General features: G+C 42.6%; 1 protein-coding gene across 1 annotated transcript in view; it reads left to right on the top strand.

Annotated features, from left to right (window-relative positions):
* Positions 1-23,281, top strand: part of myg1 (myg1 exonuclease) — a 213,705-nt gene that overhangs the window by 58,043 nt on the left and 132,381 nt on the right. The window contains exon 3 of the mRNA XM_060910257.1: positions 3,974-4,133. Within this exon, the coding sequence (XP_060766240.1) occupies positions 3,974-4,133 (160 nt within the window). The remainder of the gene's footprint in view (positions 1-3,973; positions 4,134-23,281) is intronic.

The raw sequence follows: 23,281 nt of genomic DNA on the forward strand, positions 1-23,281 counted from the left end.
CAAGAAGGTCCTGGGTTCGAGCCCCGTGGCCGGCGAGGGCCTTTCTGTGCGGAGTTTGCATGTTCTCCCCGTGTCCGCGTGGGTTTCCTCCGGGTGCTCCGGTTTCCCCCACAGTCCAAAGACATGCAGGTTAGGTTAACTGGTGACTCTAAATTGACCGTAGGTGTGAATGTGAGTGTGAAAGGTTGTCTGTGCCTATGTGTCAGCCCTGTGATGACCTGGCGACTTGTCCAGGGTGTACCCCGCCTTTCGCCCGTAGTCAGCTGGGATAGGCTCCAGCTTGCCTGCGACCCTGTAGAAGGATAAAGCGGCTAGAGATAATGAGAATGAGATGAGGTTATCTCCGATGTAAAAACTGTGTGTCTGTTTGCTTCGTGGTGTTTCAGCTCCTATGCGCTCTGTTTAGCTCGCTCATTCCATAGTGAAATTACATGCCTGTATGCAGGTTAAGTAGCCACGAGCTCAGCTCGGATCATACAGCTGATTCGCGAAAAAAAAACAAACAAAAGACTTAACTCATCATGTGAATGGCCCATATGGTAATTTACCCACACCCCCCAGCAGGCTACAGTCCTGACACAAATGAGACAATTTGCAACAAAAAATGTATGCTTTTCCAACAAAACAATCTATTATCTGAAATACTGATTGCATTCTTCAAGATCTCAACTTGCACATGATGGAAAAAAACAAAAATCACAAATTTCGAAAAAAAAAGCTTCTTTTGCGATTATCTCGGATTCGTTTCGGCCGACATGTGTCCCTGGATTCGGTGAGGGGTCACATATGTTTTCAGCCTAGACTTAAATGCTGAGACTGTCTGATTCCCGAACATTACTTGGAAGGCTGTTCCATAACTGTGGGGCTTTGTAAGAAAAGGCTCTGCCCCCTGATGTAGCCTTCACTATACGAGGTACCAGCAGATAGCCTGCACCTTTTGATCTAAGTAGGCGTGGCGGGTCATAGAGGAGCAGAAGTTCACTCAGGTACTGTGGTGCGAGACCATTTAGTGCTTTAAAGGTCAATAGTAGTATTTTATAATCAATACGAAATTTGATTGGGAGCCAATGCAGTGTGGATAAGACAGGCGTGATATGGTCATATTTTCTAGTTCTAGTAAGGACTCTTGCTGCTGCATTTTGAACTAACTGGAGCTTATTTATGCACTTATTGGAACATCCAGACAGTAAGGCATTACAATAATCCAACCTGGAGGTAACGAAAGCATGGACTAGTTTTTCTGCATCACGCAATGACATTAAATTTCTTATCTTTGCAATATTCTGAGATGAAAGAAAGCTATCCGGGTGATGTTATCAATGTGAGTTTCAAATGAAAGACTGGGGTCAATAATCACTCCGAGGTCTTTTACTGCTGCACGTGAAGAAACAGAAAGGCCATCCAGAGTCACTGTGTAATCAGAAAACTTACTTCTAGCTGTATGTGGTCCTAGTACAAGTACTTCAGTCTTGTCAGAGTTAAGCAGAGGGAAATTAATAAGCATCCAGTGTCTAATGTCCTTAACACATTCCTCAATTCTATTAAGCTGGTGTCTCTCATCAGGTTTTGCATACAACTGTGTGTCATCAGCATAACAGTGGAAACTAATACAATGTTTATGAATAATATCACCCAGAGGTAACATATATAGAGAAAAAAGCAGTGGATCCAAGACAGAACCTTGTGGAACGCCAAACTTTACCTCGGTACGTCTAGAAATATCACCATTTATATCAACATACTGATAATGATCAGTTAGATAAGACCTGAGCCACTATCAGTGGCCTCACTGCTGGATCTGTACACTCCAGCAAGGAGAAGAACACCAATGTAGGCATCCAGGCATTCCTCATCAATGTCATTCCACATGTTGCCATGGACTTTTTTTCCTTCAAGGTTTGTCATAGCAATTATGACTTTTTTTAGTGACAATGGCATAAACAGATCAAAACATGACTTGATGTCACTTACTCTCATCACAGCAAACCTTGTGATCCCAGGGGTCATTTTGATGACATTTGCAGCAGCTGTCCTGCCATGTACGTCAGGAGGTACTGAGCTCCAACGGATGTTGCCACTTTTGGATCTGAATGTTTCAGCAGGAGCAGCTTCAGCACCGGTGACCTCCTCATCAGACTGATCAGATGTGTCTGTGTCTTCCGGTTGAAACACCACATCATCTTCCTCCTCAGAGACCTGCTCATCTCCATCGCTATACTGCTCTGTGTCCTCTGCCTCATTATCAGCAAAGATATGATCCAGAGCTTGGCTTATATTCAGTCCTCTTCTCATTGTTGCATGCTGTAAATTGGAGATGTGTACTCTGCAAGTCACCAACTCTAAACTCAATTGGCCTTACATGCCTGGACATGTCGGTCTTTGTTTGTTCTGTCAAACAGGCAAAGAGAAAAGCCCCTGACTGAAGCTCAAGTGGTTGGAGGAAGAGCTGGCTGTAGGCTGTTGGCTGATTGTGTGTTTATGATTTCAGTTTTGGCATTTATTATTGTTTTATAATCTTATATTTTAACTGGGTCGAAATTGACCCTAACAACACAAAGGTCACAATTTTCACCAGAGCATTTTATAATTTAGTAAAATTATTTTTTTGGATTTTATTTTGCTTAAATAGAAGTTCCTGACAAAGTCAAAAAGTCTTGATGCAATAAACAAATTTATGTAGTACTTTTATGCATGCTAAACCTAAAAACGGGTCGGTGCCGACCCTAACACTAGAGGAAGGTTAAGGCTTGCAACATACCGGTTGATACATGGAAAGAGTTGGCTCTGAACCACTCTGAGTGGCGATCAACTTGCTATGCTGGTGTAGAACACTTTGAATGCTGTTGCATCAACAAGATCCAGGAAAGTTCAGTAGCCTGTCACGCGAACGCCAATGTTCAGGAACCAGTTACTCATTGCCAGCATCCTTGCCACTCAAGGATTGGCCTTTTCAGTCATCAAAGGACTCATAAATGCCGGCTGTGATGAGTTAGCTGAGAAAAAGGAGATCTGCCAAAACTGACTGCTCAGTCCACCACTTTGACATGTACCACTCAACTAAACATTCACAGACCAAGTACACCCCTTCATGGCAATGGTATTCCCAAATAGCACTGGCCTCTTTCAGCAGGATATTGTACCCTGCCACACTACAAAAATTGTTCAGGAATGGTTTGAGGAACATGACAGAGTTTGAGGTGTTGTTGATGTCCTCCAAATTCCCCAGATCGCAATCCAATTGAGCATTCGTGGGATGTGCTGGACAAAAGTCTGATCCATGGAGGCCCCACCTTGCAACCCAGTTGTACTATATTAGGCAGGTAGCTTTAATGTGATAGCTAATCTGTGTATATCAGTATGTTGATTTATCTTAAATACCTGTACAACCCTGTTTCCAAAAATAGTTGGGACACTGTATAAATAGAAATCAAATCAGAATGTGATGCTTTGCAAATAATGGAACGCTGTATTTCACTGAAGATAGTATAAAGTCAATATATAAAATGTTGAAAGTGAGATTTTATAGCTATTTGAAAAAAATGCTCATTTTGAATTTAATTCCTGCAACATGTTTCAAAAAAGTTGTAACAGGCATTTTTAACCACTGTTGCTTCACCTTTTCTTTTAACAACACTGTAAATGTTTGGGAACCGAGATCAATTGTAATAGTTTTGAAAATGAAATTTTGTCCCATTCTTGCTTGATATAGGGTTTCAGCTTCTCAACAGTTTGGGGTCTCCTTTGTCATATTTTTCAAAATGTAAGAACTAAAAAAAATCAATCCTCGAGAACTTAAAAAAAAAAAATTCTTCAAATATAATTCAGACCCAAGTATGGGTGCTGGCAAATGAATGCAGTACAAAACCTGTTTCGAGTTTTCAAAGAGAATTTCTTAGTTTAATTAAATGTTAGTGCCAAGGAGAGCAGTAAGACATGATTGATTTGTAAATATGGCTCCTGTTCTTTTCCCCAGGTCCTTTGAAGAGACGTTCAACAGCTTATGCCCAGAGAAGCCATGGGTAACCAGGCTGAGCTCAGCAGGTTTAATTTATCATCACTTTGGCCTTCGAATACTTGCTCATCTTACACACTTACCGCAGGGCAACAGGCAGCTGGAGATCCTCTATGATAAGGTTAGTTCCTGTAATAAACAATGTTGTGTAAAATAAAGTATTAGGTTTTTTACTTCATCTTAAAAAAATCCTCTGACCTATAGATTTAGCTACCAACACCATATTAAAAACTAGATTTTCAGTCCTGTAAACAGCTAACCACTAACTAACATCCTAGCAGTTAAAGAGATCCTCCAGCAGATTTATTCTCAAACTTATTTTAAATCAAAGTAGGCACAGATTTAAAAAATAAAACTTTCATTTTCAGAGACCAAATAGTGTTCAAGAGAAATGAATTTTCTTTAAAACGCCAGATAGACTTCCTGCGGTGGTGACGTATGCAATGATGTCAGGTAGCAGTCGCTTGGAGCAACTCAGCTGTTTATATTCTCAGTTTACATTATAGTTTTGCTAGTTTTACGAGTATTTTAAAGAATTTATAATTTTTAAATGTGTGCCTCATTGTGTAGCATATAAATGCCACAATGGTGTTTCTTTTGAAAGCACAAGCTGGAACTAGACTGCATTTCCACAGAGAAAATGCAAAGTGTGGCAAAGTGTCACCAGCAGAAACTGGATCAGACATGAGACCTCGTGCTACAAAATCTTTTTTACATGATCTACTATGTGTGCGCGTGTGTGTGTAGTGTGATCTTAATCTCCAGATCTTAAACCCAGCCATATATAAAAAGTTGTATGGCTCTGTACTCTTCCAGGTTTGCATCTGTTTGTCCATGTAGAACGATGTCTGCAGCACCAGGTAGTTTGAGATGTCTGGGAACTCGACGTATGGATAATTTATCAAATCATTGGAAAAATCCTTCTTTTTTTTTTCCCTTTTTTTAACTACCGCGCGCGTGCGCGCGCGTGCACACACACAAAAAAATAAATAAAAAAATTGGGGTGTCGTGGCTCAGATGGATAAGGTACCATACCATAAATCCGGGGACCCGGGTTCGATTCTAACCCGAGGTCATTTCCCGATCCCTTCCTGTCTCTCTCCCGCTCATTTCCTGTCTCTACTCTGTCCTATCCAATAAAGGTGGAAAAAGCCCCCAAAAAAATCTTTAAAAAAAAAAACTAGACACAAACCATAACATACCAAAACAAAATACTCAATACACATAAAAATAATAACAACTTGACACAAACCATAACATGTCAAAACAAAACACACAAAGAGGCTTGACATAATGTCAGAGTTGAATGACCACTTGACTGCATCAAATATGCCAGAATAGGTACTCTTTAGGGGGGTTAACTACAGGTTCAAGTCTCCATACACCATAGAATTTCTGTAAGTTGTCAGATATCTCATGTCTCAGTTTTTCAATGTGGAGGACTCCTACCAGCTCCCTCAGCCAGGCTCAAACTTAGGTGGTGAGTCAGATTTCCACACTTTCAAAATGCATCTCTTTGCTATGACCATACCATAAGCCACCACCGTACTAACATTTCGACCCATGTTGTCCAAAGTGTTAGAGATGCCAAGTACAGCAGGGTCAGGGTCCAGATTTACTTTAAGTACATGGGAATACCATCTGAAAATCGAACACCAGAAATTTTGAATCTCAGGGCACAGCCAAAATTGGTGTGCAAGTGTGCTATCTGATTTCTTGCACCTTTCACACAGGGGGAAGTTTGGGGAAAGATTTTATGCAGCTTAACCTTTGAATAGTGTAACCTGTGTATGACCTTAAATTGAATCAACTGTAACCTAGCATTAACTGAGCAATGGTGAAGGCCATTTAAAGCTTGTTTCCATATTTCATCTTGAATCGTGATGTTAAGATTTATGGATGGAGACATTTATGTATGGAGACATTTTCTTTTGGCAGGGAGTCAGATGATGAAATATTTTGTCTTATGTAATGACGTAATTGTAAATACCTAAAGAAGTTTGATTTTGGCAGGTTATATATTTTTTGTAATAATTCAAATGAACATAAGTGTTTATTAACATGGAGATCTTTTATGGACCCTATTCCTTTCCTACTCCATTCCTTAAAAACTGCATCTGTGTTTGAAGGGAGAAAGGCATGATTATGCCATATTGGGGCGTGCACTGATGTCTTTGGAAAATCACAAAATTTTCTGATCTGCATCCAAATGTTTTGAGCATTAGATATCGTGTAATGCTCTCCCTTATAAGAGCCTTGGTGATGAAAAGAGAATTGCCCTGAGGGAGGTTTTTTGGGGTAGACTTTGTTCTATTGCTAACCAGGATGGTATCTCAGTCTGTGGATCAGGATTATTAGCCAGTTGCCAATATACCATCGCTCTGCTATTAGTGGCCCGGTAATAATGTAGGAAACATGGTAGGCCTAGGCCTCCAAATTCCTTTGGCTTTTGAAGATGTTGTTTAGAGATTCTGCGTGCCTTATATCCCCAGATAAATGGTAAAATCACAGAGTCAGTCATTTTGAAAAAGGACATTGGGATAAAAATTGGGATGTTTTGAAACAAATAAAGGAATCTTGGCAAAGAGACCATTTTAATTGTATTTATACGGCCTATCAATGACAGAGGCAATGTTCTCCATTTTTCAATATTCTTTTTCAGGCCGTCTAATCTCTCCATGAAGTTATATTTAAAAAGTAATTAATTGTTTTTTTAGTGAGTTTAACACCTAGGTATTTTGCAATGTTCAACTGAGTTGAGGTCACGAATGAGGGGTCTAAATCAGTTGTGAGTGACAGAAGGTCGCTTTTTTGCCAGTTTATGGTGTATCCCGAAACCATACCAAACTCATTTATCAGATCGAGCAAATACTGGACAGATTGTTTGAGGTCTGTCAAAAAAAATAGCAATGTCATCTGCGTAGAGTGATATTTTGTGACTAATGCCATCAATAATGATAGGTTTAATGAGCTTATTTTCCCTTATACTAATTGCCAGTGGCTCAATGGCTAGTGCAAAAAGGTAATGGTGAGGGGGGACACCCCTGACGGGTGCCCCTCTCGAGCGGAAAGGGATGTGATCTGTTTTGATTAGTGACAATAGAAGCAGTTGGATTAAGGTAGGCCATCTGTATCCAGGAGACAAAAGTGCCTCCCAGACCAAATGATTCCATCACTCCAAACAGGTACCCACACTCCACCTGGTCAAATGCCTTTTTGGCGTCTAAACATAAAATGGCCTGTTTTGAACTTTTAGCACATTTGTAATACATGATTACAAATTACATTATTAGTCATCTTGTATTGAAAAAGGAATATCTGTTTGGAATAAACCCTGTCTGGTCTTTGTGAATAAGGGATTAAATATACTGGTTTAGTCTGTTGGCTAATATTTTAGTAAAAATCTTAAAATCCATATTGAGCATAGAAATTGGATGGTAAGAGGCTGGGTTTGTGTCATCTCTATCCGGTTTAAGTATGAGAGCAATGTCCGCATTATATAATGATGTTGGTAGTTTTCCTATCTCAGTGGAGTGGGACAGCATCCTGAGCAGAAGTGGAGATATCTGCCGAGAAAATTTTTTATAGAACTCTAGTCCAAAACCGTCTGGCCCAGGGGCCTTTCCATTAGTAAAAGATTGGATAGTTACCAAAGCCTCCCGTGAGGCATCATCTAGTTTAGGAAGGGGAACATTTTTAAGCCAAGAATCCACATCACCCCTTGCTTTTGACTTGTATAAATCTTGATAAAACTCCACAAAATGCTTATTTATTGGTTTTGGGTGGGTGAGTATATCTCCAGCACCAGATCTAATTCTAAGTATAGCCCTACTATTTTGCTGCCCCCTAAATTGACGGGCTAGCAGCGTGTGGTTTGTCTCCAAGTTCAAAATAACGTGTCTGCAGACGGGACAGTTGGTCACTGACTTGTTTTGTTAAGATTGTATTGTACTCATATTTAAGATTAATAATTTCCTGCAGTATTTGATTATTGTTACTTTTGTTTATATTGTGTCTCCAGTTGAGATAACTTGCTATCTATTTCAACCAATCTTGAGTTTCTTGATTTTTTTTAATGATGCCTCGTAAGAAATAGTATGACCCCTCATGACTACTTTTCCCACAAGTTTGAATCTGAAGTATCAGAGGTGTCGGTCGTTTCTAGGAATTCGTCAATTTTACCTGACAAGTATTTACAGAAATCTGCATCATTAATTAAATAAGGACGGAGCCTCCAAGTCGTTTGCAGTTTTTGTTGGTTAAAGTCTAAGTTAACACTAACTGGAGCATGATCTGAGATGACAATGTTATGGTATTTGGTGTCCAGCACATTTGATAGGAGCTTAGAGTCTAATAGAAAAAAGTCAATTCATGAATATGAGTTATGCAAATTGGAAAAAGAGGAATACTCTCTATCTGTTGGGTGTTGCAGTCGCCAAATGTCTACAATGTTGGATGAGGAGATTAGATTGTTTAAAGTGACTGATGCATTTGAAGGACTTGATTGTTTTTTTGAAGATCTGTCCAGATGCCAGTCTAAAATCGTATTAAAGTCTCCAGCAATAATCAAATTAGTATTTGAGAGATCTGGCAGTTTATCAAATATTTTACAGAAGAAGCCTGCATCATCAACATTTGGACCATAGATATTAACCAGAGTGACATGCATAGAGTAAAGTTGTCCAGTTACAATTAGAAATCTGCCACCATCATCACTGATAGTTTTTACATGTTGAAAAGGTATATTCTTTTTAATTATAATGGCTACCCCTCGTGCCTTGCTAGAAAATGTAGATTGAAAAATATGTCCTGCCCAGTTGCACCTTAAAGGGATAGTTCGGGATTTTTGACATGAATCTGTATGGCATCCCCATCAATAGTGTCGTGCAAACACACTGACTTACCCCTGACAGCATCCTGTGAGTCCAGTTCTTGTCCAGTTTTGGTCCAGACGAAAGTAGTCCGGCAAGTTTGTTGGGGTCACGAAAGTAAAACGTTTTTCGTCTCAAAACAGTACGTGTTCAAAAGAGTGATATATTTGCATCACAAAACCGTTGCCAAATAAAAAGTCAGACCTCGAAATCGCTTGGCACTATTTTCTCTCCCTTCTTATCACTGCGCGCTGCCGCCAGGTGACAGCGAAACGCAGACCCACTAAGCTGGTGGGAGACCAAGGCTGCACTCTATCCACGGCTTACACATGTGATGGCACGGAGGATGTGTATAGTGGCAGCATCTGTCCCCCCAGAGAGGATCTTTTCAAAAGCAGGACAGATTATAACTGAGAGGAGAAATAGAATCAGAATTAACTAGTTAATTGCAGCAATTAAAGGAATAGGTAGGAAAAGGAAGGCACAAAGACACCGCGCAGCGCCTGAAAACGGGTTTTCAGGCGCTGTGCACCCGTTTTCAGGCGCTGCGCACCCGTTTTCAGGCGCTGCACGGTGTCTTTGCGCCTGCAGTGGTGCTTTGCCTGTGCTGTGGCTGAAAATAGTTCCAGATATAAATTGGTCTAGTAAATCCCTTCGTGTTAATTTGCATTGATATGTGTACTCGATGTGAATGTACAAGTCATGAGAAATAATTATAAAAAATCTTGATTTATTTAATTCACTTTTGCAACGACAATGCTAGCTGGACATGCCGGATTACAGCGACTACGCTAAGCTAAGCTAACCTGGGCGTTTATAGATCAGGACAATGGCTGGGTCGGCTACAAAACGCTTTGGCTCACTCATCCAACTCTAGGGACTGCAGGGACTGACTCAATTTCATCTGGGGGTGGTGTATTCCTCATCTCATCTCATTATCTCTAGCCGCTTTATCCTTCTACAGGGTCGCAGGCAAGCTGGAGCCTATCCCAGCTGACTACGGGCGAAAGGCGGGGTACACCCTGGACAAGTCGCCAGGTCATCACAGGGCTGACACATAGACACAGACAACCATTCACACCTACGGTCAATTTAGAGTCACCAGTTAACCTAACCTGCATGTCTTTGGACTGTGGGGGAAACCGGAGCACCCGGAGGAAACCCACGCGGACACGGGGAGAACATGCAAACTCCACACAGAAAGGCCCTCGCCGGCCCCGGGGCTCGAACCCAGGACCTTCTTGCTGTGAGGCGACAGCGCTAACCACTACACCACCGTGCCGCCGGTGTATTCCTTTAAATCAAAAATAAAATCTCAGGAGCTGTTTGGGAGCCGAAAGAGCCGGCTGCTTATAGTAAGAAGAGCCAAAAGAGCCGGCTCCCGAAAAAGAGCCGAAATTCCCATCACTAGTAAACAATGAATGAAACAGCCGTGGCTGTCACCTGGCGGCAGCGCGCAGTGATAAGACGGGAGAGAAAATAGTGCCAAGCGATTTCGAGGTCTGACTTTTTATTTGGCAACGGTTTTGTGATGCAAATATATCATTCTTTTGAACACATACTGTTTTGAGACGAAAAACGTTTTACTTTCGTGACCCCAACAAACTTGCCGGACTACTTTCGTCTGGACAAGAACTGGACTCACAGGATGCTGTCAGGGGTAAGTCAGTGTGTTTGCACGACACTATTGATGGGGATGCGATACAGATTCATGTCAAAAATCCCGAACTATCCTTTTAAACGAGACTGCTCAGACGGTCATATGAGTTCTCTGTAAAAACATTAAGTCGGAGGATAAAGATCTTAAATGAGTGAAAACCTTTGCTCGTTTAATAGGATGTCCTAATCCCTTTACATTCCAGCTAACCATAGTAACCCCCTTACTTCGACTACTATTTACTGGTAACATGACATATTGTGACAGTTATTACTCGAATAGTGGACACACAGAAAGCCTCAGACAAAAACACAAGAAAACAAAAACATAAAGGTGTACCGAATGTGTACAAAACCTCCCCCTCCCCCCAATCCCACTTTCCCAAACAAAGTAGGAAAAAACCCTGGTTAAACATATTGTTGAAGGGGGAACTCCAACTGGGCTTAGCCTGGCACTAAGCTGTGAAAACGCTAAAAGCAACCTAACATCTTGCTTCCCCTCTGATATAAAGCACATATATAAGTGAAACACTCACACTGAAACAATAGAAGTAGATGTGTAAGGCAATCATTGTGAAATGAACAGTCAGAAAAGGAATATCATGGTGACCAACCATCACAGTCTCTCCTGGGACATCTTAACGTGGCGAGATTGTCTGCGAACATCTGATATTATAAGCATTAGATATCTCAGTTTGCTCATGGTGACCAACCCTCACAGTCACTCCTGGGACATCTTCACGTGGCAAGATTATCTGCGAACACCTCCGCCTCCTCTGGGGTGTTGAATGTTGAGGTAACGTTGCCGTGGGTAACACTCAGGTGAGCAGGGTAAATGAATCCCGTGCGAAGACCAGCAGACTCGAATCTTTTCCTGGTGTCTTCAAAGAGTTGACGCTGTTTCATAATCTCAGCCGGGAAATCCGGAAAGATATGGATGCGCTGACCTTGGTACATCAGAGGGGATTGTTGTACTGCAAGCCTCATGATGAGCTCCTTGATGCGGTAGCTGTGTATCTTGGCTATCAGCACACGGGGTCAGACTCGATTAACGCCGTTAGCAAGCTGTCCACCCAGCCTGTGTGCACAGTCAACCTCAATGTGCTTCGGAAAATGTTCTTTTCCAAACAGATTTTCAATAAACTTGCCACAAACTCAACCGGGCGACCAGACTCAGCATTTTCAGGCAGGCCTATTATCTTTGTTTTGACACCTGGAGCGTGCCTCAAGGTCCACAACTTTGTCTTGTAAAGTTTTGTTAGCATCCCCCAGGCGTTTAGCCTGTAGCTCGAGCGCAGCTAACCTGTGATCGTGGTCGCTGGCCATTACCTCCACTGCAGAGAGACGGGACGCATGTTCTGCCAATGTAGTTTGACTGGCTTGCAGAGACTCTTTCAGGGAGTTAAATCTCTCGACCATTTGCTTACTCATTTCGTTTATAGCAGAGAGAATAGCTGCACTTTCTTGTGAGGGACTAGCTGTTAGCTCAGTTAGCAGGTCACTTTCATAAGATTCCGAAGCTGCTTCTTCGGTTTTCTTCGCCGTTTGCTTCTTTGGTGGCATCTTTAAGAACGTCCCGTACGAATTTACAAGCTTACTGTACTGTCTTTGGTCAAAAGATGGTGTTTTTATGATAAACTCGATTTATCGGAGCGGAGCCTCACCTAGGCACGTCTAGTCTGTCATGCTCGCTCTAGCACCCCCCGGAAAAATCCTTATTTTATTAGCGTGTAAGAATCTATCCCATTGCAAAGAGCAACTTTCTGAAGGTATCTCGACTGGATTGGCCTCTAAACTGTGAAAATAGTCACAGTTTCCTGAGCTCTTTGCTTAATGACAGCCAGATTGGTTTGCCTGACCACTGCCTTCATTCACTGGAAGTAGATTAGATTAAGATTAGATTCACTTTATTCATCCCACATCGGGGAAATTCACGTGTTACAGTAGCAAGAAAATGTCAAACACAGAACAAATAAAACTGAAATAAAAATTAGACAAACAAAGGATTAAATACAGAGGGCTATTTGCATTATCTACCGTGAAAAAGTATAGAAAAATTGCACATTACAGGTAGACTCTGCATATATATATATATATATATATATATAACTTTTATTTATATTTATATTTTTATATATATATATATATATATATATATAAGTATGCATAAAAATAGTTTAGGGCCTATATTATTGCACATAATAATTGCATCGATGAGAGATGGCAGAGGTAGTAGTGGCGAAGTAGTGCAAATTAAACAACAAGCAGGTTATTGGTGCTACGTTACAAGTTGTGGGTGTTATACAGTCTGACAGCAGTAGGTATGAATGACCTGCGGTACCTCTCCTTCTTACACCGTGGGTGTAGCAGTCTACTACTAAAAGAGCTGCTTAAAGCCCCCACAGCCTCATATAGGGGGTGAGAGGTGGTTCAGTTATTCATGATTGAGGTCAGCTTGGTTAACATCCTCCTCTCACTCACCTCCTCAATGGAGTCCAGAGGACAGTCCAAGACTGAGCCAGCCCTTCTGACCAGTTTAAGTTTCTTCATGTCCCTCTCTGAACTTCCACAGCCCCAGCAGACCACAGCGTAGAAAATCGCTGATGCTACCACAGAGTCATAAAAAGTCCTAAGCAGTGTCCTGCACACACCAAAAGACCTCAGTCTTAAGAGGTGGAGACGACTTTGGCCCTTCTTGTACAGGACATCTGTGTTGTTAGTCCAGTCCAGTTCGTTGTTGAGGTGAACACCCAGGTATTTGTACTCCTCCACGATCTCAATGTCCAAACCCTGGATGTTCACTGGTGCAATTTGAGGAACCGTCCTTCTGAAATCGATCACCATCTCCTTTGTCTTGCTGGCGTTGATGCGCAGGTGGTTCAGTTCGCACCAGGCGACAAAGTTGGTGATGACCTCTCTGTACTCCAGATCGTCCCCCTCTGACACATGTCCAACGATGGCTGTATCATCTGAGAACTTCTGGAGGTGGCAGCTGTCCGTGTTGTAGCTAAAGTCAGATGTGTAAAGAGGAAAGGAGAGAGCACTGTACCCTGTGGAGCCCCTGTGCTGCAGACTACCACATCAGACACACAATCGCGGAGCCTCACATACTGCGGTCTGTTAATGAGGTAGTCGATGATCCATGCAGCCAGGTGGCAGTCGACACCAGCTCCCTCCAGCTTCCCCCTAAGCAGTGATGGCTGGATTGTATTGAAAGCACTGGAGAAGTCAAAGAACATGATTCTCACAGTGCTCCCAGTGCCCTCCAGGTGCAGAAGTGACCGGTGTAGCAGGTAAATGACAGCGTCATCCACACCAATCCCCCGTCGATATGCAAACTGCAGGCGGTCCATCTCGCTGTTCACCAGGTGTCGGAGGTGGGAGAGAACAATCCTCTCCATGATCTTCATCAGGTGAGACGTTAAAGCTACTGGCCGAAAGTGGTTGAGCTCCCTGGGGTGCGCAGTCTTGGGAACTGGAACCACACATGATGTTTTCCACAGAAGTGGAACTTTCTCCAGACTGAGGCTCAGGTTGAAAATGTACAGAAGAATCCCACAGAGCTGATCTGCACAGTCTTTAAACAGTCTGGAGTTGATACCATCAGGGCCAGCAGCTTTCCTTGTCTTGATCCTCCTCAGCTCCTTCAACACCTGATCAGCTGTTATGGAGAGGCAAGGGGTGTAGCCGAGGTGTGAGTCCTGTAGAGTGAGGTCGGGGGTGGAGTGTGTGGATTGGTCTGGCAGGGATCGGAGGGGGGTGATGTGGTGTGAGGAGGGAGCTGTTGGTGTCAGAGGTATTATGGGGGGGGGGAGTGAGATCACAGACCGGTCAGGACTATGGTGAGTGGGGGAGGGTGGGGTGGCACAGTCAAATCTGTTGAAAAAGAGATTCAACTCATTTTCCCAGTCTTGGCCCCCAGATACAGGGCCCCTCCCACTGTCCTTTGTGTGGCCAGAGATGGTTTTCAGGCCTCTCCATACCTCTCCAGTGTTGCTCCCCTTGAGGTGCTCCTCCAGCTTCCTCCTGTAGCTGTCCTTGCCTCTCCTTATCCCCCTCTTCAGCTCCCTCTGCACTCTCCTCATCTCCTCCTTGTTGCCAGATTTATAAACCCTCTTCTTCTCATTTAATAGGGCTTTTAGTTCAGAGGTCACCCAGGGTTTATTGGTGGGAAAACACCGTACCTTCCTGACTGGCACCGTGTTTTCAACACAGAAATTAATGTAATCCGTGATGCAGGTTGTCAGGCTATCAATGTCATCCCCGTGAGGTTCAGACAACACATCCCAGTCCGTGGTGTCAAAGCAGTCCCTCAGTGCCATACTGGTCTCCTCAGACCAGCTCCTTACATACCTCTTGGTGGGTGGTTGTTTATTCACCATAGGTATGTATGTAGGGGACAAGTGAACCAGATTGTGGTCAGAACGGCCCAGCGGGGGGGTGCGAGAATTCCCTCAGGAGGTAATATGGCCGAATGCTAACCGCTAGCAGTTTAATGTTTTTATTGCAATACTGCTCCTTTACCTAGATGTGTCCCGGGTTACACCATGTGTCATTCACAAACATCGCTATACCCCCTCTTTTCCTCTTACCGCTCTCCTTGGCTTTCCTGTCCGCTCTCACGAGTTGAAATCCGTCCAGAGTGACATGTGAGTCCAGTGGAGAGTTCATTCAGCCAAGTCTCTGTGAAGCACATAAGGCTACACTCCCGGTACTCCCTCTGCAGCCTGGTTAGCGCCGTTAGCTCATCCATCTTATTAGGGAGAGATCTTACGTTTCCCATGATGACAGACGGTATACATGGTTTATACCGCCTTTTCTTCTCCCGGCACTTCATTCCAGCTCTGCATCCCCTTCTCCTCCTTAATTCCGCGGGGATCACCGGTCTTTCCACGGGGAGTACCTTTGTGTTGCGCAGTGCTAACAGCTGCTCCCGAGTATAAACAATGGAGCCGTGGCTAAAAGGGTCCGCTGATGCCGATTTAACTAGCCCCAGAAAGAAAGAGAAAAATACAAATGCAGTCTCAAGTAGTACATCCCGAGGTGCACACTTCCGACTGAGACTAGTGCAGAAAGAAACACGAAAAAAGTACAAAAACATACCAAAACACATAAACACGCTCGGAGCTACTGCAACTAGCTGCCACTCTTGTGGCGCCATCTTGAAAGAAAGTAAACTTGAAAGCAAAAGTCACGTGACTGAATACAACCTATATTCTATTCCAGGTTAACCACTCGCAAAGAATGACCGAAAAACATTTAACTCCATGGATTGCCAGTAAAAAAAAAAATTGGCAATATCGTGGCCACATGCTGCGAGTGTATGATGGGCCTTGGAGAGCGCTGTTCTCACATAGCATCATTGTTGTGGGCTATTGAAGCTGGAGTGAAACAAAGGAATTCACTGACCATTATAGATAAAAAGGCATACTGGGTTCTTCCTACTGCTGTGAAAAAAATCTCCTACTCCCGGATCAGAGATATTTCCTTTCTAAAGAAATGCCCAAGTCAAGTTCCTAAGCCTCAATCTGAAGTTCAATACAAAGTTCCAGGGAGACGGTAATACCCTTTTACCTTTTTCTCTATTTGAACAATTGGAACAACTAAAAACAGTGCAAAAATGAACCATATTTTAGCTAGATTAAGACTTGCTTACAGGAAAGACGGTGTCTGGTTGTCCCCCAGGAGAAATTATCACATGGTGCATGATGTTATGTACAAGGGGTCTATTCCTCCTAAGGAATTCTTGATTGATTTTGACATTCTTCTCTCAGGTACTGTTTCACTCCTTTAAAGGATTAAGGTATATACATTTGTAAATTTCCCCACTGAGGGATGAATAAAGTTTATCTTATAGTAATCATCCCATATTGCTTGATGTATCTGAAACAAGTTTTGGTAGAGCCTGTTTTTCATTGTATAGAATAAAAATAAAGAAATTTGGCAACTTTCAGCAAGAATACCTCCTTCCTTGTTGTTTTTGGAGGTTTGTTGGAGAAATTTATTGGGATAGAGTTTGGCTATTGCCACAAGTGTTTTTTTTTTGACAAAGAAAGTCAAAGAGCTGCCATTTATAATGCATCACATTTTATCCAATTAATAGTTACTTATAGAGACTTAAAAAGGACATTGATGTGGTGGTACTTGAGGGGAGCACAGAGAAACGCTGGTTCAACCCCAAATCATAAAATGTTGGGATGGTAAGGAAAGGATGGGTGATGTGAGTAGAGTATTTGGTATGGGTGAGAAGCTGTAGAGTTTTTAATTTACTGTAGCTTTTGTAAAGACTTAGCTGGGAAGCTGATGATGAGGGAATTACAGTAGTCTAATCAGGACATAATGAAACCATGAGCCAGAGTTTGTGCATCATTGCTAGTCATAAATGGGCAGAGATGAAAGAATGAAATTTTGGTGAGGGACTTGATATGTAAATCAAAATTTAATGATGGGCCGAGTAGCAGTAATAGTAAGTTAAATCTCTAGTGCTTTTCACAATCCCAAGGTCACTTTAGAGGTGGAAAGGGAAAAAAGGATTAGCAGTGAAAGAGGAAGGGGTATGTTCATGGAAAAGATGCGTCTTCAATTGATATTTGAAAGTAGAGAAAGAAGAGCAGTCCTTGAGAGATTGAGGAAGAGAATTCCAGAGTTTGGGGCAATGGTACTGAAAGACCTGGTGGAAAGTCTGGTGCATGGGACAAGAAGTCAGTTGTTGCTAGGCCTTAGTGAGCAAGAGGGGGTGTAGGGGTCAGCAGTTCCCTAAGGTAGATCGGTGCAAGATTATTCAGGGTTTTGAAAGTGACGAACAAGATTTTAAATTTAATACAGGACAGAACCAGTAGCCAGTGTAGCCAAGAAAGAATGGGGGGTGATGTGAGCACAAGTTTTGGTAGAGCCTGTTTTTCATTGTATAGAATAAAAATAAAGAAATTTGGCAACTTTCAGCAAGAATACCTCCTTCCTTGTTGTTTTTGGAGGTTTGTTGGAGAAATTTATTGGGATAGATTCTTTATTGTTATAGTTAGAACTATAACTGCAAAATTCTGAATATATTTTGTAAAGACTTTGCAGGAAGGCCTAGAAAGAGTGAATTAAAATACTCTAAATGAGACATAAAGCATGAACCAGAATTTGTACATCGCTTGTCAGAAGGGGACGGAGACTGGCAAGGTTACAGAGGTGAAAGAATGCAAGTTTGGTGAGTGACTTAATATGAAAGTCAAAATTGACTGATGGATCAAATAGTACTCCAAGATTTCTGACAACAGGAGCAGGCTTAACAAGCACACCATCAAAACGAATAGAAATGTTGGATGATTCAGATAGTGGGGATTTGGGACCAACCAGTAGGACATCAGTTTTTATCAGTGTTTTAACGAGAGTTTTTCTGCAACCAAAGCTTTAAATCTGAGATAGTTGGTGTACTGGGAGGGGAGTCTGTGGTTGAGTCTACAGACTATACAGATATAGCTGAATCATCTGTATAGCAGTGAAATTGAAGACTATGGTTACAGATAATACAATCAAAAGGTAGGATGTAGATTAAAAAGAGAAGAGGCCCAAGAACTGATCCCTGAGGGACCCCACACTTAACAGAAGAGGTGGTGGACTTGTGTGAGCCTAGTCTGATAAACTGTTGTCTGTCTGTAAGATACGACCTGAATCATTGAAGGGCTATGTCAGTGATGGAAATGAGTATACTGTCGTTAATGGTGTCAAAAGCAACACTTATGTTAAGAAGGAGGAGAATGTTGAAAGAACCACAATCAGCAGATTGGCAGAGATCATTACCAACATGCAGAACAGCTGTCTTAGTGCTGTGATGTGTATGGAAGTCAGGCTGAAAGGACTTCGTGTTTTTTCATTAAAAAAAGTATGGTGTTGCATAGCTACCACTCTTTCCATCATTTTAGCTAGAAAGGGAAGATTTGAGATGGGTCTAGACCTGAAAAGACATGTTGGATCCAACTCATGTTTAAGGAGGACACAGATTTCTGACAACAGGAGCAGGTTTAACAAGCGCACACAATATTAACAAAAATTGGAGGACTGTGAGATAGTAAGGATTTGGAGTTGGCCAGTAAAATTTAAAAAAGGCAACCCATCCTCATTTGGGTGGTAGCATGATTTATAAATAACTTGCTTCTGTAACAGTGTCCTATATAGTCACAAAGTACAACTGTGTAACCAGGAAATTCAATATAGTTTTAGTATGAAATCTATTTTGTTGAAGTTATCAACTGTTCATTGATGGAAACTTGAGTGCAAAACTGTTCATGTCAACTGCAGTCCTAAAGTTATTATGGCAGTTGTAGTCCTCAGCCATCATAACGAAACTAAGTGTCCAGAGCCATCTTCCAAGTGTGACTTTCAACTGTTCATATAGGGCCATCCTCCACATGAACAATGTGATGAGACTCGAGCCAGATGTAGGGCATCAGGATGGATAAGGCAGGTCTGAAGAGTAGACAGTGCTCTTCAGGTCAGCAACAGTGGCATCTCAGGATCGACATGCAACTCCATGAAGAGGGACAGACGGGGGGACACAGGTTGTTATGCCCAGTGTCACCCAATGGTTAAGAATAGGATACATTTTCCATTGAGTGAAAGCAGGGATGGTGGTGTATTGGTTAGCACTGTCGGCTCACAGCAAGAAGGTCCTGGGTTCGAGCCCGGCGGCTGGCAAGGGTCTCTCTGTGTGGAGTTTGCATGTTCTCCCCGTGTCTGTGTGGGTTTCCTCTGGGTGCTTCGGTTTCCCCCACAGTCCAAAGACATGCAGGTTAAGTTAATGGGTGGCTCTAAATTGACCGTAGGTGTAACTGAGTGCGCAAATGGTTGTTTGTCTCTGTGTCAGCCCTGCAATAACCTGGCGACTTGTCTAGGGTGTACCCTGCCTCTCGCAGCTGGGAAAGGCTCCAGCTTGCCTGCAACTCTGTAGAACAGGATAAGCGGCTACAGTTAATGGATGGATGGATACACCACCTGGGTGCCAGTACAGAGAAGAGTTTTGATGCATGTATTCTTTGTACCTTGAAGTATGCTTATGCTTTGAGGCTCAAATGGAATGCAGTACAGGGCAGGGTGTGAGAAACACCTTTAGGTTGATGGGGGCTGGTCTGTTTTTGGCTTTGAAGACAAGCATCAGTGCTTGAAATCTGAGTTGGGCAGAGGCACTTGGAGGGGATGTGGTGTCAGGGTGATGTGGGAAAACTTGGGGAGATTGAAAACAGCTGCAGTCTTATAGAGGAATTCTGAATCAATTGCAAAAGTCATATAGCATGCAGGAAGACCTGCCAGGAGTGAGTTGCAGTAATCCAGTCACAAAATAACAAGGAATTGAACAAGTACCTAAGCGATCACTGTGGATAGAAATGGCTAGATCCTCAGAGTCACTAAAATGGAAGGGACCATCAGCAAAAATGAAAAGTTTGACATTACCAACCTCTTAATTTTAATCGGCTCTTGCTGCTGGCTTAACATTTAGTATGAACTAATTGTTGATTAGTAAAACAAACTACTTGAGATTTTTTTTTGCCTTTTTTAAACTTCAGGACTAGATACAGTCTCAAGGTAGTGGAATCAGAGTAACGCCTCAAGGCAGTGAGCAGATCATCAGGTTAGCCTTTTTGTCTCCTGCCAGCTCTGTATTGTTACCGATTTAACTAGGCATGTTCTAAGACTGAGCTATACTACAGGAAATGAGAACATCACCTTCCAGAGTGGGGTGGATATTGCCTTAAAAGGCCAGACTTGTCCTTAAATGTAGCCTAGTTATCTGTATAGAGAGCGTGCACGTGACGTTACGAGGTCACGTGATATTTGTTTATCTGCCATCTTGGACGGCAAGGCCGCGCATAGAACTTAGACGAACCCGTTCTAATTATCAAGTGTGTGGGAGTAGATCTTTCAAGAATGGTTATATCTTGTTCAGCATTTGGTTGTACCAATAGACAGGGCCAAAAGGAGGGCCTGTCATTTTATAGATTCCCCGCAGACGAGGAGAGACGCGCAAAATGGGTGTCCGCTGTGCGAAGAGAAAACTGGAACCCCAGTTCTACCAGCCGAATTTGTAGTGAACACTTCATATCAGGTAGGTGTAATCTTCTAATTCAATACTCCTAGTACATCTGTTAAGTTGATTTTCGGATTGAATGATAACTGCATACTTAGAAACTAGACAGTACAGTGTTTGTGGCCGTCAGTCCGCTTGATCTCTAACGTTTAAAATGGCTATGCCTAGCCCTACTACCCTGGCCTAGTCTATGACAATGTTTTATCTTTTTGGCTCATATATGCCTTTGAAAGGCCAATTCATAGTAGGGATGGCGAAAACTAAAAAAAAATCTTGACCGACCACCAAGCTCATTAGCCAGTTAAAGTCGGTTAATCTATGAGTTTAAACAGGGATGCAAACGGCGTGCCTTTTTCACGGCTGAATCGTGCAGATCCAATTTTTTTTTTAGGGGGGGCTTTGGAGTGTCTGAATAATTTCATCAGAGTAAATTCTGTATTAAAATTACTAAATAAGCAAATGCCGTTACAGTCCATGAAACAGGAAGTATGAGAAGAAAACAGTAAATCAGAAAGCTGTGCATGTTTTCGCGGAAGCTGCGCAAATGTGCGCAGCTTTCTGATTTACTGTTTTCTTCTCATACTTTAGAGTTTAGATTTCGAACATTCCTACGATAAAACGTCCTGCATAGTCTTTTTATGATAAACGTTTTAATGCCACTTACCCGTGAGGTTATCAAGTAGACTTCCTTCTTCGGAACCTTCCAGAGGTATAGTTGGGATGCCCATCCCGCAACAAAATATTTATAAGCTTCCAGGCTCTTGTAAGCTTTGAGGGCTTTGCCAGTGTAACACGATTCACGATTAACAAGAAAATTGTAAATGTCGTGGTAGGCCAGATCGGGCAAATCGCCGGCACCGCAGCTCCGAATTTCCCTGAACAAGGATTGCGGCAAGTTGTACGGATCTGCAATCCCCAACCTGGAACACTTTTCCATGTAACGCTGCCTCACGTCACCTTCAAGATGCTGAACAAACTTAGACAAGTAATCGCGCGATGTAGATGAGGTATTTTCCGAATTTTCTTGGGGATTACTCCCTGGACCCATTACGCTCGCACAAGGTAAACAATCCTGATGCCGTCCAATATGGCGGAGTACACACGTGCGGGTCACGTAACTGCACATCCTCTATAGCCCAAACTGTTTTCAAAGCACGTGGACGTCCAGTTCAGTAACCATAACCTGCAGTAAGCTACATTTGGCAAAGCACATTGGGATAGGGCCAGAGCATTTGATGGCCTTGGCTTTGTAACTAGTTGTCACCCATCTGTGTAATGCTGGAGTCATGGGTTCACTGTCTTTGCTTAAAGCACACAGAATTTCTTGTACTGAATCTTTGCTCCTCTTCCTGGTCCTCTCTAACATCTGGATGAGCACCTCTAATGCTACAGTCTTCTCAGTCAGAATGCAAATGGGTATGAACTCCTGCCAAGTAAAACTATTACTAATGACAGATGAAAAATATCTAAACATGTTGCATGCAATACACCTGAATAACATCAAAACTAGCCACGTTGAAATATTGAGTATATTACAGTTCCAGAATATCTTCGTTTCCAAAATTTTGGAATTTCCAGTTATTCCTGAGAGGCTATCTTTTTGTTATTGTTCAATAGAAATTATTTATATACCGTGACCCCGGCCTTGAAAATACTGACCAAGGCTTCTGGGCTGAGGTCAGTATTTTCAAGGCCAAGATCATGGTATTTCACGATACGGACTGACCTTAAGCTTGTAAATCTCATCTCATCTCATTATCTCTAGCCGCTTTATCCTTCTACAGGGTCGCAGGCAAGCTGGAGCCTATCCCAGCTGACTACGGGCGAAAGGCAGGGTTCACCCTGGACAAGTCGCGAGGTCATCACAGGGCTGACACATAGACGCAGACAACCATTCACACTCACATTCACACCTACGGTCAATTTAGAGTCACCAGTTAACCTAACCTGCATGTCTTTGGACTGTGGGGGAAACCGGAGCACCGGGAGGAAACCCACGCGGACACGGGGAGAACATGCAAACTCCACACAGAAAGGCCCTCGCCGGCCACGGGGCTCGAACCCGGACCTTCTTGCTGTGAGGCGACAGCGCTAAGCACTACACCACCGTGCTGCCTACTAAGCTTGTAAATAACGTATCTATTTCTTTTCTTTACCAAATTCTAACAGAAAATGAGAGCGCCCGAAAGGGAAACCATATTTAGAACAAACCTGCTACAAGATGTGAGCGAGGACTGCTCGTACACCTAGTCATTTTTCTTTGCTGTGGACATGAAAAAGTTGCACAGCAACATGTTTAGTTCTTCGCCAGGTATGTCTTCCACCTTTTGACCTTCATTTAGGTTTCGACAGAACTTCCCAAAGACATTGAGGTCGTAGGTTGTCTCTCTTGTTTTTTTCTGCCCTTTGTTCCTCAATAAATTGCTGGATTTGCTCGGTGTTAGCAACAGTTACAGGTTTTTGGCTTTCTCCTGAAATGTATTCTTTTATTTTGTCTTCATCAGGGTAGTAAAACTTGCTTTCGCTGTGAACACTGTCATTATCGCTATCCATGCTGTAAAATTAATGCTATTATCCTGAGAAATGCGAAAATAAACGTTGATAAATTGCTACTATGTACGATGTGAACGAGTGAGTCGCCAAAGGTCCGTAACCGGGGTCCCTTATTGTAGG

Source organism: Neoarius graeffei, chromosome 26 (genome assembly GCF_027579695.1).
Source record: "Neoarius graeffei isolate fNeoGra1 chromosome 26, fNeoGra1.pri, whole genome shotgun sequence".
NCBI lineage: Eukaryota > Metazoa > Chordata > Actinopteri > Siluriformes > Ariidae > Neoarius > Neoarius graeffei.